Below are 18924 nucleotides of genomic sequence, written 5' to 3'. Positions count from 1 at the left end.
TTGACCAACTCTCAGCTTGAATGTGAGAGACGCCTGGTCTCACACCGCCACCTTGGCCACTAGAGCGGAAATCACCTGACAACGAAACATTGGATCGGCAGAGGCAACGGAAAAGTACAGCCAGCAGAAAACTCAGCGCTGTAAATATATCTGTGAACGCTCTTAATGAGCTACCTTCGCCAATTCACAAATCGGGGTGGGGGTTACATCATTTTTTAGCACTTCTTTCTTTAGCACTACATGCTACAAAAGCGAAGTTTGGCGGAACTGGTTGGTGCGGGTTTATTTTCTTTCATCTTCCTTACATATTGCGAGGGTTTCCGCTTCTTGATAGCCCAGATAAATTCACAACATCGGGTTGCATCTCCTTTACTCTACTAACCCCCACCACCCCCGCAATTTTGCAGATGAAGCGTATCTTTATTTTTGGTAACACATTCCGCTTCGGAAACCTGTCCGTGGCAGCGGGGAAGTGGCTGACTTGGTGAATCGGATTTAAACGGCGGGCAAAGAGCAGTGAGTATGTGCTTCTCCTGCAGTGCAGAGCACAGCAGCTCCCATTCACTTCTTTGGCACTGAGCAGCGCTGTGCGCGGCTCGGGGGCCATTTCAAGCCCAGGTCCCGCCCACACTGCGCACTGATAGGGCGGAACCTCTTAAAAAAAAAAGGCCGCTCTCATTGGAAGGTTGCCGGAGACGATGCGAAGAGCTTGACTGGTTGGAGTGGTCGTCAATCATGTTGACGCGCTGACTGATGCTGGCCACGCCCCCCAGTGGGAAGTTTGCTACATTTGTATCCATGTGGCTGAGGCGGAAAGTGGGGATGAATCAAAGTCGAGAGTAAATGCACCGTGACAGCACAGAGAGTGAGCTGAGTGAAAAATGCACCAGCAAGTAACTGACTGGCGGCCGGCTGAAGACTGGAGCCGTAAAACCAGAAGGATATAAAAAAAAAACTGGGGGAACGTGTGGCATCCAATTTTATTCACAAACCAGGCTTAGCTGTTAAACAAAACACATGAAAGGATCACACACAACACCAATAAAATATTTTCTTCTAAGCTGATACATGGCTGCAGCCTAGCATGGCATTCTCTTGTGCCGGCGACTGCTACACGTTATGGCACTTAGCACAGTCTTCACAGACGCTCTGCCCACGAAGGTCTACCGGAAAACTGTGGTCATGCTCTGTGCGCTGCTGATGTCCTTGTACTTCTTGTATTATCTAACGGATCTTTGCCACACAATGCCCAGCCCCGTCCGTGGCTCAGAAGAAGGCACCTACCTGGCCGCAGACTTTGACGAGTGGCAGGCGGTCCGCAGGAAGAGGTTGTTGCAGAAGCTTCAGGTGCAGGGCTATTTGAACGGCGATCTCTCCGAAAAGTACTTCAGAGACCTGAGGCTGCAGTTCCAGTCCATAAACCTCAACCAGCAAGGGGCGAGCAGCCGATCGTTGGCGGGCAACCCGCCCAGCACCCTGAGCTTCAGCGGGGACGGAGTGAGGAAGCTGCCGCAGGCGATCATCATCGGGGTGAAGAAGGGAGGCACCCGGGCTCTCCTCGAATTTGTGCGGGTCCATCCCGACGTGCGGGCCCTAGGGGCAGAGCCGCATTTCTTCGACAGACACTACGATGAGGGACTGCGTTGGTACAGGTAAAGGATCTTGGGCCCTTCACATCGAGTAGACACAAATAACACACACACAGACTAGTTTAACATTAGCGGTCACTTGTTGATCCGAAGTTCCTGCTAAACATTCATAAGCAATTATCTTCCAGAGTAAAGAGTGCTTTTATAAACTTAAAATACAACACACACACACACACACACAGAGCTACAATACACATGGCGAACAGACATTTCCTATGCAATAATGTTTCTTCTCACTGCATAATGTTGAATTAAACTTGAGCGCCACAATGGTTAATTGCATTTTTGCTCATCACATCAACGTTCACGTTTTCATTGTTTCGGCACCAAAACCTATGTGTGTGAAAAAGATTTCCGAAAGCACAGGGCTTTTCTGTTAACATAAGGGGTAGTTTTCCCCTCCAGTAATGTCATCCCAGTGGCATATTTTGTGCCAACTTGAAATATCTGCTTGGTTTGCTTTGTGATTCTTGGACCGTTAAGGCTTTGGTGTAAGCAAAGAGTCAGACTGCTTTGACAGAATTTATTGAAAATATTACCACTGATCCGGGAAAGCTAAAACTGCAAGCTAAATAGAGATGGGGTTTGGGGAGGGGAGGAGCGATAATCTCCCCCCTTCCCCACCCCCAGCCATTCCAAATACTTCTATTGGGACTGCAATAATACCTTTTTAGTAGCATTTAATACAGTAGTTTCCTTTCACTCGGACTCAGCGAATAGTGGCTGGTTTACAGAGTATAGAGCGCCGATAGTCAGAGTGGCATGTGTCATCACTGGGCTCCTGCTGAAACTCACAGTAATGCTTTTACTGTCAGACTCAGGTCTAACACTGCACCTCAGTCCTACAAGGCCAGCAGCGGCTATTTCTCTTTGCTATTTTCGTTTCACGTGATTTTTCTTATCAAACAGAAAATATCGAACAGCTTGAATGTATCTATATATATAATGTGAACTCGCAGCTAATTTAGAAAGTGAAATTATTCCTCTCGTTTCATTTCTGATGACAGCCGTTTTCAGAGAATTTACACAACGTTTTAGACTTGTGGGCGAAAAAAGAGAAACCAATAGGTTCGTTTTGAGGAATCTCCTCAGACCCGGCATTTGAGAGTAATAGCAATGATGTTTAATTCGACGATCAGTGTTTTATATAGTTGCTGTCGCCAGTCGACAAGTTAAAAACCTTTAACTTTAAAAAATACCCCAAAAGAGAAGCTTAACAGCAATCTCCAGCGACTTCTTGGACTTTTTTTTAGTGTAGAGCAGGAGCATTTTACCGTTAAGAAGTCAACTGTTACAAGTGATTAAGATTAGTATAGACCGGGGGTGTTTCTTATTAAAAGAACTGGGCATGAGGGAGTTACTGATCATGCTGAATTCCACATCACGGTTGACGGTTCCTCGGTGAATGATTGCATTTACTAAAGTGATTTCAGGCACTCTCAATGCAACTCCCAACGCCTCTAACACAGTTTGTTGATGATGTCATCAGCAGTATTTCATCAAAAACATTGACGAATAGTTAATCGAAAAAATGAAATTCCTTTGTTGAAACATTTAAATGCCCCTGATCTTAATACGGAAAGTGTATTCATATGACTGTGGTGAAAAGTTACTTCGCTTTAGTAAATCGAGAGGAAAGTTTAAGATTACTAATGATTTTCATCTACCAACAAACATATTTCACAATAAGTGTAATTTGCCAGATCTGGTTCTTAATACATTTGTATATCTTCGTGAAATAAACATTTCATTAATCTGTTAGTGCCCAAGTATACACTTTATGGATTTGAGTGACTTATTATACATGATACTTTTTAAATTACTACTTAAAAGTCATTAATTTTGATTTTTTAAAAACTTATGTATCTTGATATTTTCCCTATTAATCTCTGTTGCAAATGCCCATTTTTGCCCAGGAAAACATGAATCAAACATTACTGACAATTCTTGACATAATTACCTTTTGAGAGGTTGTGCATGATATGGAATCAGATATCCATCTTAAAACAAGTAGCCACCTATAGAAATATACATATAGGGATACAAAAGCCAAGTAAATTTCAGGTCTGACCCTTCTCAAAAAATGACTTGGTACTTTGTATTTTATTAAGTGAGTTACTATGTTTGAAACTACTCAAAGTTAAATCAGTGCATTATTCTGAGATTTGTTCTTTGTAAAGTCTGAATTCAGTTTAATGAAATGATTAGACTAACCGACAGAGGAAAAAAATCAAAAAAGGATTGAAATACAAACGGTCATTTTATCTTTTTCATGCCCTCTCCTTCATTTTCTTTCCATAGCTGAGACTTTGACCCTTATAGAGGTTGTTCGGAGCATGCTGAAGAATCTCATAAAATAACTCTGCCTCATACATAAAATAAATTATCATTCTTCCAGTAAGGATTATGTGCCAGGAGAGTGAAAGAATGATGTTCCTAGATAGGGTTGCAGGTTTGAAGTGCGGGAGCTCTTTCAAACCCGAGAGCTTACATTATTCTTGTGGCAAGAGCTTCACAGAAGAACCAGGAAATTAGCTCGCAGAACCCTTCTCTCGACTTGCTTCAAATCAAACCATTGTTACCATTATTCTTAGGTTTTAATTGTTTTCAATTAACTCATTAGTTTTGACTTAATAATATTCTTTGGAAGAGTTCTCCAATTTTGAAATGAAATGAATTTGCTGCTGATAGAATAAAATCAGAAGTAAAAAACCTATATCATAATTAAATACATTGTCTCACTTCCAGAGCTGTGTTTTTTTTTAATACCGTGGCCTATTTGAGAGCCAGGCATTACATTTCACGCAGACCTGCATCAGTCACTGTGATCTTTGAAGTTTGCAACTTGCACAGTCAAAACGATCACCTCAATCAAAAGATTTCTGTTCAGCAATAGGTTAGCAAGGCTGCTTAGTGAATTTCATTTTTTAAAAAAAGCTTGATCCGGGGAAAGGAGTGACCAATTTGGGTTTGGTAACTAGTAAAGACAGAATATAAATTCAATCCCATATTTGCTTCTTCCTTGCCATTGCTTTCATTCATTTTATAACATGTTGTGCATATTTAAGCTTCTGAGGCAGTTTTATTTTCCACAACACTTGCATTATTGGTATGAATCTGGGTTGGAATTGGGTTGTTAAGAATGGGGAGGGTTTAGAAAACTTATTTTAAGAGACACCGGCAGGAGATCAATGACCAAAGGATAGATAGATATTGGCAAAAGAATCAGGAAGGAGATGAGGAGTTTTTTTTATGCAGCAAGTGGTTACATTCTGCACTGCCTGAAAGGGTGGTGGAAGCAGATTTAATCATAACTTTCAAAAGGGAATTGGATGAATACTTGAAAAGGAACAGGGCTGTAGTGAAAGGGCGGGTGAGTGAGACTAATTGGTTAACTTGTTCAAAGGCATGATGGGTCTAATGTGCTGTAGGATTCTATAATTCTATGAAGAGACAGTAAATCAATATTGTTTAATATCTTTCTATAATAATAACAATATTATGTCAGCAAACACTTCCTATCTATAAAATGTCACTTCCTGGTGCCACACTCTGTGTGTTAACATTTTCCATTATAAACTCCAGTGATCATATTTGCACTCTTAACTGTTGATATAAACTTGTCACGCTGTAATTGCACCCTGCTCTCAGCAGTGGTACTGTAGCACCTCAACTTAGCGTCCTCTAGCTCATCAGCCTGTACTAAATGCTCCAACCAAATCTACTTTGCTACTTTGTAAATTGCTGTAAGTTTTGTGATTTAACTATAAATAATATAAAAATTAATTATATATAAATAAGGACAAAATGTGTGATTTTAAAATGGGGATTGAATAGCATCTGCACATTCTGATTCAATTATCCTTTGTCCTCTAGTGAATTTCTGAAGCCCTTCTCCTAACTGTCTCCATCTTGTACCCAAAACAACTGACTGTGAGCAATGCCAAGGGCAATTTATAAGTATATCCAATAACCAGTATTTGTAAGGGATAATTTCTTCCTAACTCCATCTGTAAAGTGATCTTCTGCCATTTTTGGTGCAAGAATAATACAGTAGACAATGTGAGTTAGATTTTAGTTATATTTTTCCCATGTTAAAGACACAGGTAATTTGTTCATGCTCTTTGGGTTTACCGTAAACCACAACCTGTTCCCCAAACAAGGGGAATGCCTAGAAAACCTGTGGTCAAATTTCTGCCAACGTCAGTCATTAAGAGTTGTTGAAGAACATCTTGGAATAATTGACCCACCAATCTTCCTTCCCTTCCTTGAATGGGAGCCTCCAGTATGTCCAATCTGATGGCAAACTGACTTTGAAAATTTACTACACAATGGGTTATGGCCCTGAATCCTTAAACATCCTTTGAAGTGGACGAGTTGTGGCCACTACAAAGAGCGTTATATTCTTTCTCATAAATAGTCCCTCAGCATGTCATAGTCATGCTTGTCAGTTGAGTATCGCTAAGCTACCTGGCCCAGAAGAACATGGGTGGAATTTTATGCTCTCCTCGCCGCGGGTGTGGAGGCAGGGAGAGCATAAAATCAGGTGGGATGGTGGCAGTGGGGGATCCACCACCAGCTCGCCTCCATCAAAATTTAGTGCAGGGCGGGAAGGACTTCCCACCCCACTGCCAACTGAGGCCCTTAACTGGGCAATGAACCCCCAATTAAGGGCCTCTCCCGCCACAGCTGCAATTACCTGTATGACGGGCAGCCCTGTCACGGCATGGGAAGCACAGCAGGAAAAGCCATGCAGGCTGCTTCCTAGCTCCCAGGGGTGGCGGTCCCTCACTCAAAGGCACTTAGTGCCTGAATGAGGGACCAGGCATCAGGAAGGGGGGGTGGGGGTCCTGCTGCAGACCATCCTCGGCCCTGGCTGCTGAGCCCCCTCCCCCTCAATCTCCACCGCGTGAGACCCCTCCCTCCCTGACCTACCAGAGGCCTGGCTGCAGCGATGTTCCTCGGCCTCCAGAACGGTCACCTCCAGCAGCAGTCACCACCTCTGCGGTGGTGTTGCAGCTGCCAGCCTCTGATTGGCTGGCAGCTCTCCAAGGGCGAAACTTCCAGCAACTGGGTACTAAATCCCTATGGAAGGCCCGTCGTTATCTACTTAAGTGCCTGATTGGCACTAAATTCGGCAGGCCTTCCAGAAAAGAGGTGATGCGGCGATCTCAGCATTGGTTTCCCCCGACATTGAGACCCCTGCTGCCAGCATAAAATTCCCCCACATTTCGGTTCATAGGGAGTGAGGGCTTCCCAGTGAATTTTTTCATGGAACACAAGAGAAAATGTATCTGGAGAGGTTGCTGTATTGTAAAACACATAATGCTTACTGCTTCATGGCACAATGTGTTGGAATACTAATGCTGAGTGCCAACAATTTGTCTGTATTTTTAACATTTTAATACATTCAGTGTTCTATTTTTAATGCTTCTGGCATTCTCAACAGATTTCAATAGCAGAAAAACTCAGGTTTATTTATACTGTCAGTTTCTGTGTGAGACTGATACTATTTTTAATGTGGCAATGTGGACAGTATGAGGGCAAAATTGTTCTTGGGAAATAGCATAAAATGGGCAATAGCAAATGGAAAAGAAAATTGGACAGTGTGTAAAATAGGCTACTGATTCACTATCACCTGCTTGATGTTACATTCCAAGACCAATTTCATCCCTATGGAGTAAAAATTGTTTTTGGCTCATTTTCAGGCAAACAACTAGCAGTTAGCAAGCACCTGAACCAGAAAATAGGACTCTGATTGGCGCCTGTCATCCTCCACAGGCAGCTCACCCATTTTAAATAGATGAATGCAGGGCTGCTTGCCTTGCAAGCAAGCACAGTAAGATCCAATTTACCCCTATATCTGTAGCCCTATATAGTAGCAAAAGCCATAAGTCTTGTGCATACATGGTGAGAACGCAACTGCAATAGTGCATGCTCATGCCTTACCGTCATTTCCATTTTGTCAATATTGTTTCCACCACATGCATACATACATTGACGTATGCAGTGTGAGACAAATGTGTGTGCAGCAGGTGGCTTTGTGACTTAATGGTGCAGGTGATGCATAATAGTACAGGTGACCTCAATAATTTGCCCTCAGTTTTGAGATCCATAGACATTTTCTTGTCCTTATATCACACAATTACTATGTGTTCAGCACCCAAAATAACATGGCATTAATGTCAAACCTGTAGCATGAGTTGATGCAAATGATCTTTCCAGCTTGGTTAGGTCTCCGAGTTCCACAGTGTTTTGCCACGCAAAAAAAAAAAATCTTGAAAGTAATGTGAAGCACAACCAGCTGCTCTATGCATACGTATACTTAGAGATGGAAAGGCATATACAAAGTTGAGAGCAGTGTGGTTTGTGGTAACCTTGTTGCATTTTGGATGATTCGCTTCAGAGGAAAAATTATTTCTACTCTGGTTCAGCCAAACCAGATGTGGCTATTTGTAACTTAAATTGAAATCCAAATAAAGAGAACAAGCTTGTCTGTACAGCCCCTGCAAATTGAGAGCAAGCCTTTTTCAAATTCAGTGTGAATTAGGCTCCAGGAAAAGAAAGCTATTCACTGCCTTACCCTGTCCTTTCCATTCCATCATTATTGTTTCTGCAACATGCATACATTCACATAATATATACATATCAATAAGAACCGAAACAGACTGAAATGTACCAGTACCTAACCAATATGTCAGCACACACACAGGTAATTTTACTTGAGAGTTTACAATAAGTTAATGGCCTGGAATTTGCTGTACTAATAACGGCAGGCTGTCCGCACTTGCCATTATTACAGGGAAAAAGTGACAGCAATTTCAGAGTCTGCATGTGCACAATTAAATGAAGAAATCAAAAAGCTGCTGTCAGTGATACCCTGCTCCTCCATAAACTGCGCTGTTGCAGTCTTCACCAGTGAAATCTGCACAAAAATCAATCTCATGGCATTAAGTTGGGCTGATTGCCCACTATTTACACTCTAATGACAAATGGAAAAGTAAGTGTTTGTAGGATCAGGAGTGACTGAGTTTTTAATGGCATAATAAGTGATATATACTGCAGAACAACCTCTCTGACCCTGAAAATTAAATTTTGCAAGTGTCATTCCCTCAGAAGAAAATTAATATTGCAGATTTTTACAAAAATAAAAATTGAAATATGTTTTCTTTTAAGTTTGTTTGTTTTTCAATTTAATGTTTCTCCCTTAATCCCATGTCTATGTTTCTGATCTTTATTTTGCTGCCTGTGCAATTATTGAAATGTAATTTATATTTCCTATTTTTTATTTCCCACTTTGGTGTCTACATGTCTCAATGAGGATTCTTTAATCTGATTTGTCGATCAGCATCCCTGTTTACAGGTGCTACATATCCCCTGTAGAGGGCACCAATTTCAAAAAGACACCGGAAGAGTCGAAAGCTCTGCTGGCAAGCCCGCTAAATGTCTCTGCGCAACTTGAGGCGAGGTGAACGGCAAAAGTTGCTCCTTCACTGCTCACAGCAAAATCTGGGCCAAATATTTTTCAAAGTAATGCTCCATATTGAATCTCTCTAAAACATTTTATATTATTGTTTTACATGGCAACAGTCTGAGATTTAGCCAGTCTGTTCGCAAACCTGGTAAAATTTGACCCAGAGATGCGCTTCTGACTTCATATTCCCGCCATCACGAAGACTGTCTATTTCCACCTCCTCAGCTGACATTGTCCCTATCTCAGCTCGTCTACTGCTGAAACCTTCATTCGTGCCTGTGTTACCTCTAGACTATTTCAAAGCACTCCTAGCTGGTCTCCCACTACCCTCTGTCAACTTGAGGTCATCGAAACCCTGCTGCCAATGTCTTAACTCACATCAAGTCCCATTCACCTATCACCCCTGTGCTCACTGACCTACATTGGCTGCTGGTCAAGCAACATCTTGATTTTAAAATTCTCATCTTTGTTTAAATGGCCTCACCCCTCGCTATCACTGTAGTCTCCTCCAACCCCACAAACCTCCAAGATATCTGCGCTCCTCTAATTCTGGCCTCTTAAGCATCCCTGATTATAATCGCTCCACCATTGGTGGTCATGCCTTCAGTTAACTATGCCCTAAGCTCTGGAATACCTTCCCTACACCTCTATGCCTCTCTATCTCACTTTCCTCCTTTAAGATACTGCTTAGAACTTACCTCTTTGACCCAAGCTTTTGGTCATGTGACCTAATATCTCCTTATGTGGCTCAGAGTCATATTTTGCTTTATAATGCTCCTGTGAAGTGCCTTGGGACATTTTATTACGTTAAAGATGCTATATAAATATAAGCAGTTGTTGTTGTTAATGTGCACCTGTATTTCCTTACTTGATGAGCTGTGAAAACAACCATGTTTTATTTTCAAAGACTTTTCCAAAAATGCTATTAAATGCTGCACACCTCTAATTCATTCACGCTCACAAGATTACCTTAAACTCCTACCCCTCCCAGAGCTGTATGGAATCTAGTCCTACTAGATCTTTACCCCAGAAGCTAACTTTCATAAGATCATATTCCCATTTCTTTTCCATAGTACTGTAATCTGGAGAATGAATTCTCCTTCAGGGATCAACATTCACTGTAGCCGAAGACTACTAAAATATATGGGATTACAAGGTTAAATGTCAACCAGCTTTAAAAATATGTTTTATTTTCTGATCTACACAATGGCTGCTCAGCTTTTTACAGTTGAGTTCTGAAACTCACAACCAATATGTGGCTCTCTTGCCATTGACTGCAATTAGAAATATATATATAACAAGGCCTCATTGACCTTTTTCCCACCTTCTTGAGCCTTGTAAGGTCCTAAGGGTTTTGCCAAATCTGATTCTACCCATTGCCTGCTGAAGAATGATGTGGGACAGAAGTATGAATATAGGGGAAGAATGTTGCTGAGAGGCCAGAATAGTGTGGTTTTCTTCAAATCAGCATTGCCATGTGAGAAGTCCCTTAAATGTAATGATTTTTAAAAAAAAACGATGTGTGGCTTTGGAAGTACAAGTATGAAAACAGAGTCAATCCACTTTTAGCTGGGTGCTTGTTCATTTTGGATTGAAGGAAACCAATGTCTGTGAGTTGGCTGCCTCGGTATAAACAGCTAAATCTGGTTCTTTTATCCTGGCAGCAGAACTGTAGACCCATGAATAACAGAGTCTATTGCCAGATTTGGTAGTATAAACATGGGGAGCTGTCTCATGGACATCATTCTCCTGGAATCCAACCTAAATAAGCATCAGAGCAAAAACAGCTTTAGATATTAGGTGTTGAACTTCTGTGGAGGTTTTTCCACTTGTCCGCTGTAACTTTGGAGGACTAGGCACTGAAACTCTGGCAAAAACGCCATTTCTGTCATTTGTCTGTCTCCCTGCAGCTTTTCCACTGAAGTTATGGTGGAGAGGTGGGTGGGGGGGGGGGGTGGCTGGGGTGGGGGTGTTGTAACATTTGTCGATAGTGCAAAATGAGTGTTATTGGATTGACCTCCCATTATACACCTCTCCTAATTTTCCTTGCATTGCAGTCACTATCAAGGAAAATCAGGAGCAGTGTAAAACATGTGGCCAATCTGATATCGACTGTTTTTGCATTATTGCCAAAAGTTAAAACGACCTCTGATCAGTGGGAGAACCTCTGCAGAAATTCACCCGATCAATATTTTTGGAAGGCTACCTAAATAGACTTGTCAGTAGTTCAACTGGCTACCACATACAAGCTCAGTCTATTCTCTGTTGTGTTTTATTGCAAACATGCTCACAATAATATTTGGGGCTGGGGTAGAAACTACTTTAAAGGAATGATGTATAGTAATTGGCATTGCTGGTGGGTAAGTCATTAACTTTGTGTTTCATCACCAGCAACTGACAATTACAAAGATGTAAAAATAATTTAAAAATAATTAAATTCTAACCCTCCCTGCCATGTCTGTTATACCATAACCCAGATTATGTATTACATATAATTAGATAGAATATACAGCAGAGAAACAGGCCATTTGGTCCAACCTGTCCATATTGGCATTTAAGCTCCAATCAAGCCTCCTCTCATTTTTCCTCATCTATCAGCATAACCCACTATTCACTTCTCGCTCATGTGCTTATCTAGCTATCCCTTAAATGCATCTATACCATTTGCCTCAACTACTCCATGTGATAGCAAGTTCCACATTCTCACCACTCTCTGGGTAAAGATGTTTGTTTTGAATTCCCTATTTGTTTTCTCGGTGACTATCTTATATTGATGGCCTCTGGTTTTGTTTTTCACAACAATAACAACAATTTGTATTTATATAGTGCCTTTAACATAGGAAAACAATCCAAGGTGCTTCACAGGAGTGCTATCAAACAAAATTTGACACCAAGCTACATAATGAGATAATAGGGCAGATGACCAAAAGTTTAGTTAAAGAGGTAATTTTAAAGAGTTTCTTAAAGGACGAAAGAGAGGACAAGAGGTAGAGATGTTTAGGAAGGGAATTCTGGAGCTTAGGGCCCTGGCTGCTGAATGCATGGTGACCAATGTTAGAGTGATTAAAATTAGGAATGCTCAAGAGTACAGAATTGGAGGAACACAGATGTCTAGGAGGGTTCTAGGGCTGGAAGAGATTAGAAGCAGGGAGGGGTGAGGCCATGCAGGGATTTGAAAATAAGGAAGAGAATTTTAATACCGAGGCTTTGCTTAACCAGGAGCAAATATAGATTAGCGAGCACAGGGGTAATGGATGCTTGGTGCGAGCTAGGGAATGGGCAGCAGAGTTTTAGATGAACTTGCGTTTATACCGGATAGGAGCTGGCCAGCACTGCATTGGAATAGTTAAGTTTAGTGTTCACAAAGGCATGAATGAACATTTCAGCAGCAAATGAGCAGAGGCAGGAGTGGAGTCAGGCAATATTACAGAGGTGTAAATAGGTGGTCCTAGTGACGGTGCGGATACATGGTCGAAGCTCAACTTGGGGTCAAATATGACACCAAGGTTGTGAACAGTCTGGTTCAGCCTCAGACAGTTGCCAAGGAGAGGGATGAAGTCGATGACTAAGGAATGGAGTTTGTAGGTGGGGATCGAAGAAAATAGCTTCAGTGTTACCATTACTTAGTAGGGGAAATTTCTGATCATCCAGTGCATACACATGGAAACTGATGATGTGTTTTCAGATCATAATGTCGAGGGGGAACATGTAGATGAGTAATCGGCGGGGCTAAGGGGACACCAGAGGTAATAGTGCAGAAACAGGAATTGAAGCCATTGCAGGTGATTCTCTGGCTACAACTGGATAGTTAAGAATGGAACCAGTTGAGTGCAGTCCCACCTAACTGGACAGTGGTGCAGAGGAGTTGGAGGAGGATGGTGTGATCAATAATGTCAAAATCTGGTCAAAAGAGATGAGGAGGGATAGTTTACCCTTGTCACAGTCACATAGGATGTCATTTGTGACTTTGATGAGAGCCGTTTCAGTATTGTGGCGGGGGCAGACACCTGATTGTCGGGATTCAAACATGGAGTTCTGAGAAAGATGGGCACAGATTTGGGAAGCGACAACACATTCAAGGAGTTTGGAGAAGAAAAGAATATTGGAGATGGGGGTGTAGTTTGGAAGGGTCAAGGATTTTTTTTTGCAGAATGGAATGATGATTTGAAGGATTTCCCCATGCTCTCTGAGTCTGCTCTATCAAAACCTTTTATAATTTTAGAGAGCTGTATTAGGTCAATCACAGCCTCCTTTTCTCAAGCGAACAGAGACACAGCCTGTTCATCCTTTCCTGATAGGTATAACCCTACAGTTCTGGTATCACCCTTATATATCTTTAATGCACCCTCCCCTGTGCCTCTATATCCTTTTTATAATATGGCAACCTGAAATATATGCAATACTCCAAATGTGGTCTAACTAAGATTCAATACAAGTTGAGTATAACTACTCTACTTTTCAATTCCATCCTTCTCGAAACAAATCCTAGTGCTTGGTTTGCTTTTTAATGGCCCAATTGACTAGCCTCACAATTTTTAGTGATTTGTGTATTCATACTCCCAGTTCCCCGACACCACTTGGATTCTTATTTTCCAAGTAGTATGTGACCTCCTTGTTTTTCTTACCAAAACATAATACCTCAAGCTTGTTTATGTTGAAATTCATTTTCCAATTATATACCTGCTCTGCAAGTTTATTAATGACTTCTTGTAAGTTGTTGCAGTCTGCCTCAAGGTTGATGATCCCTCCCAAAGTGACGGCGTCTGCAAATTTAGAAGTTTTGCTTTTGAGTCCAAGTCTAAATCATTAATATAAGTTGTGAAGAACAGTGGTCCTTATTTTAGTATTATAGTGTATCCTACTTAGAAATATACTGTAGTTGAAACTAAAATATCGTTACAATACTTGATCGTTTTTTGTCAGGAATTACATTCCTGTTCAAGATTGGATTTCAAATGCTTGGCTGTTATTTGAAACAAAAAAATGCATTGGTGTGAATTTTTATCTATTCAAGGTGACATTGCTGGAGAAGGGACCAATTTCTTTGTAACCAGTGACTGTATCAGCCATTTCCCGGTCAAGCCCAGCCTCAGTTGTACACTGGTAGTGTTGTAAAGTTGACCAGAGGGTCTAAAACCTATTTGTGGATGCCTGCAAAGACAATGCCACTTCTGACAGCAACACGAATATTGCCATAGAATGTAAAGGCAGCCACCAGTTTTTGGCCACCAATTGAGCAACTCAACTGATCAGATAGTTCAGAAACATACAAGTTTTTCTCTGTTGAAGAAATTTGATTGTCAAAGAAATTCTCCGGACTCAGACCTTGAGCATTAACAAATTTTATTGCATGATATCATGGGGAGCACACCTCCAAAGCGCTCCAGATCTCCGCGGATTTATATAGTACAACAGATGCCAAGCTGACTGTTTCCCAATTAGTTACAAAACCACAAGATAAGCACAGGACGGCCTACTTGACTATACACCATGCAGAATCCGAGACAAAAACAAGAAATGCTGGAATCACTCAGCAGGTCTGGCAGCATCTGTGGAAAGAGAAGCAGAGTTAACGTTTCGGGTCAGTGACCCTTCTTCGGAACTGACAAATATTAGAAAAGTCACAGATTATAAACAAGCGAGGTGGGGGTGGGGCAAGAGATAACAAAGGAGAAGGTGCAAATTGGACCTGGCCACATAGCTGACCAAAAGGTCACGGAGCAAAGGCAAACAATATGTTAATGGTGTGTTGAAAGACAAAGCATTAGTACAGATTAGGTGTGAATACACTGACGATTCACACCTAATCTGTACTAATGCTTTGTCTTTCAACACACCATTAACATATTGTTTGCCTTTGCTCCGTGACCTTTTGGTCAGCTATGTGGCCAGGTCCAATCTGCACCTTCTCCTTTGTTATCTCTTGCCCCACCCCCACCTCACTTGCTTATAATCTGTGACTTTTCTAATATTTGTCAGTTCCGAAGAAGGGTCACTGACCTGAAACGTTAACTCTGCTTCTCTTTCCACAGATGCTGCCAGACCTGCTGAGTGATTCCAGCATTTCTTGTTTTTGTTTCAGATTTCCAGCATCAGCAGTATTTTGCTTTTATTTTATGCAGAATCTGAGGTCAGCTTCGCATAAGGCTGTACATAACAAGCTGTTATTTTCCTTAAGTCAATGCATACTCCAGATACCACATTCGCCCGTTGATAACGTCTGTGTGGGTTGCGGTTTTGCTTAACAGGTTGCTGCAGACAAACTGTAGACCCCAATATCAGCAAAACTGCTACCACAATCCCTCCTTTTTGATCATAAGATCAAAGGAGCAGGTCCTGGGGGATTATCCAGCGGTGGAGGCTCGGAATCAGAAGGGTAGTCCTCAAGGTCTGATTGGGGCACTGCCTTGTCATCCTCTCCTCTAGCAGTTTCTTATTCCCCTATCTCCCTGGGAACGTTAGGCTGAGTCACCCTCGGACAAGGGGCGTGGGTTTGCCTGGTCAGTATGAGTCAGTTGCCAGCATTCGCCAGAGCTGGCGGGCAGCCATAAAGACAGGGCTAAATTGTGGCGAGTCGAAGAGACTTAGTAGTTGGCAGGAAAAAAGACAGAGGCGCAAGGGGAGAGCCAACTGTCCAACAGCCCCAACAAACAAATTTCTCTGCAGCACCTGTGGAAGAGCCTGTTACTCCAGAATTGGCCTTTATAGCCACTCCAGGCGCTGCTTCACAAACCACTGACCACCTCCAGGCGCGTATCCATTGTCTCTCGAGATAAGGAGGCCCAAAAGAAAGATGTTTCTCACACTAACTGTTCCTTAGGAATGTGTCATGTCTGGGTGATGAGATAAGAAGAGTGTTGCTGAAACACAATGTCTCTCTTTGCTATTGCACTGTACCAGCTGCAAGGCCAAGTTGACTTTGCAGCCCTGAAGTTATGAAGTCATTTCTGATAAGCTGTCCCTCCCTGCAGCACTGAAGCTAGCTTGTTAGCAATACATGATTGATTAATTATTTCATCTTAAATGTCCCCATAAAATTCTGTTCTTAAAATTCTGTTCTCACAGTCCCCCCTTTGATTCTTCAAAACACTTTTAAGAATTCTTCCCTTGATCCCACCTAGGTGCCTTTGATGGTCTCTATTTGTCTAGAAACAGCCTTCAACACCCGGGGGGGTCGCACTCAATACGTTGCCTGCTTGTGCCACAAGAGGGGCCTGCGGGAACTCTGTAAAGGCATAAGTTTTGCAGGGGCTTCAATTACTTGTTTACAACATAAAAGTTGGAACACTTGTACAATTACAATTTCATTTAAGCATCACTGTTACATAATCGATTGTACAAACATAATACAATTCCATTCTTAGAGTACATTGATCATTCATAAATTCATTTTAAGTATATATGAAAAGGTTATACAATTACCCTTTTATGGCAAAACTAATTGTCCCTCCTTTGACAGAGCAAGTTCGAACACTAATTGCTTTTCGGGTAGCTGTCCAACCTGTGTTCATACATCCTCTTACATCGCCTAATTAATTTCTAAAGTTGCCAAATTAAGTAGGTCACATATAAAACCATGATACCCAAAACCACTATCAGGACATGGGAGATAATTCTAAACCAGGGGTGTATCTGCACGTCTGACCCCCAGTTCCATAAGTCCTCCTGCCATTTATCTCGTCAATCTCATCTTGTAGCATCTTCGACTGTTGTTCCAGATTGTAGTACACTACAGCAATGACTTCTCGCTGCTGCCTCTCTTTACCCAAGCCTGTGGGCAATGGCTGAATAGTATATTCATAGTCCCGGAGGTAATTTGTCAAATCCTCCTTAATACTTTCTGTCACAGTTATCGTTTCTGTCTTTTGTTTATGTATCTCTACCAACTCCATCTTCCCCACTTGGGTTGGTATTTGTGGGTTGAACCAAAATGTACTGTTGCTCACCGGCCAAGTCCGTTTATGTCCATACTGGTACTCCTTCGCTGTGGTGGTTAAGCAATATCTCCCCTTTTCCATATAGGCCACATGGGTTAACCCTGACAATGCTTTCCTAGTCTCCATGGTGCAATTTACAGTGGCATTAAATCCACATTTTGATTCTGCCATTTTATTTATAGGATGAGGACATATGACCATCTGGTTTTCCAGACTACACTCAGACAATGGACAATGTTGTTCCAACTACCTCTTTTCCAATTTCCATAACATTTCCATAACATAGGGTAATATATCATAGTATTTTATGTAAGCTTTTCCCCTCATCACCCCTATATTTTCTACTTTGTATAATTGCATCCCTAACTTATCTCAGAATTACAGGTATTCCCAACACTACTCCAATACTCATAGATCCTGTATTTACACACTCCTGACCTTTCCATACCTTAAGTTTTCTGAGTTGGCACCTGGTAATTTTATCATTTGTGTGACTAGCTGCTCTATCTCATGCTTTCCCTGTGTTACTACTATTCCCAAATAAGAAACCTTTTCCTTCATTATCTGTGCCTTTTTCAGCTTAACTTTCACTCTGACCTTCTGGAGGAAGGTGGAATATCGATCAATTATTATAAAATCCCTGGGAGAGACACGTCCAGGTGAACTGTTGTCCCTGGAACGTAAACTTAAAGAACCCAATGCTAATATCCAACACAGTAAACCACTTACACTGTTTTGTTTTTTTATTTTCTAAAACTTTGATTGTCCTCTTAAATATCAGATAAATTTCCCTTTGAGTGCTTTAAATAACCACTCATATCAATTAAATTTTGTTTATTGATTCCAATTTCTTGTGCCCAGACTTGGTTGTACTTTTTGTACGTTAAAGACAGAAGTGCTTGCAACTATCTCTCCTTCTCAAGCACTTTGTCTCATTGATAAAGATGCTATGGCATTTGATGTCTGCAATTAAATTCTCAAAGCTGCTGGATCTCTTGCTGTGGCATCAGTTCTCACATGGCCTTGGAACCTGCCGTCACCTGCTTAAAAAAAAACACAAAGAATCCATTGTGGCTCTGCCCCTGAGCCCAATGGGTTAATTTGTCCACTTATATCTGTCAATTTAGAAATTTAAAATTTAACAATGTCCAATATGTATAAATTTTACTCTCAGCAATGCAAAAAGCTGCAGCAGGGTTAAGTTCTTTGTTTGTCTCCAAGGGGGTGGAGCAAAACATTCTCAGCTGCGTCACTTTAGTAACCTTTCTTTTCTGATCGAAAAGAACTACTGTCCATTTTAAACTTTTTTTCAATCCTTTTGGTATCCTTAGGATTTGAAAACAACAAAATCATTAGTAACATTATCAACTTCAAAGGAAAACATCTCCTTCAGGAAAGACAGCATTTTAGATCAAACTGCAATTGTTTTCCAATTTTTTGTATCTTTTGTAAGAGGTTTCTAATGCCAGGATTTTTTTTATAACAAAGATGATTCCAAATTCCAATTCACTGCAATAAATATTTAAAAACCAAAACTGCCAATGTTATATGAATGAGTCTTGTGTCCGGAACTGAAGGCTCCTCCAAAACTTGACATAATAAACTTGAAAGTTCATTGTGGCCACAAATGAAATTTCCAGTTTTTCAACTTAACAGGTCAATTAACCTTAACAGTATTAATTTAATTCAGACTTATTAACTTATAATACTTATTAACTACACACAGAACAGAATAGCACATGCTTATTTTAAAAGATAGGTAAATTACGTCATTTTTCTTGTTCTTCAGGCGCCTTTTCAAATGACTGTAATAAAACCAAAAACTAAAGAAAAAGTTATTTAACATTCTTATAACAAAAGATTT

The 18924-nt window shown here is 41.1% G+C and overlaps 1 protein-coding gene across 1 annotated transcript in view; it reads left to right on the top strand.

Annotated features, from left to right (window-relative positions):
* Window positions 1–743: 743 nt before the first annotated feature.
* Window positions 744–18924, top strand: part of LOC137384254 (heparan sulfate glucosamine 3-O-sulfotransferase 3A1-like) — a 181113-nt gene continuing 162932 nt past the window's right edge. Inside the window, exon 1 of the mRNA XM_068058013.1 lies at window positions 744–1652. Coding sequence (XP_067914114.1) covers window positions 1120–1652 — 533 coding nt within the window. The 5' untranslated portion in view covers window positions 744–1119. The remainder of the gene's footprint in view (window positions 1653–18924) is intronic.

This window comes from Heterodontus francisci, chromosome 26 (assembly GCF_036365525.1).
Source record: "Heterodontus francisci isolate sHetFra1 chromosome 26, sHetFra1.hap1, whole genome shotgun sequence".
In the NCBI taxonomy this organism is placed as follows: domain Eukaryota; kingdom Metazoa; phylum Chordata; class Chondrichthyes; order Heterodontiformes; family Heterodontidae; genus Heterodontus; species Heterodontus francisci.
Note: the sequence above shows the minus strand (reverse complement) of the source record. Positions and strands in the feature narration are given on the sequence as shown.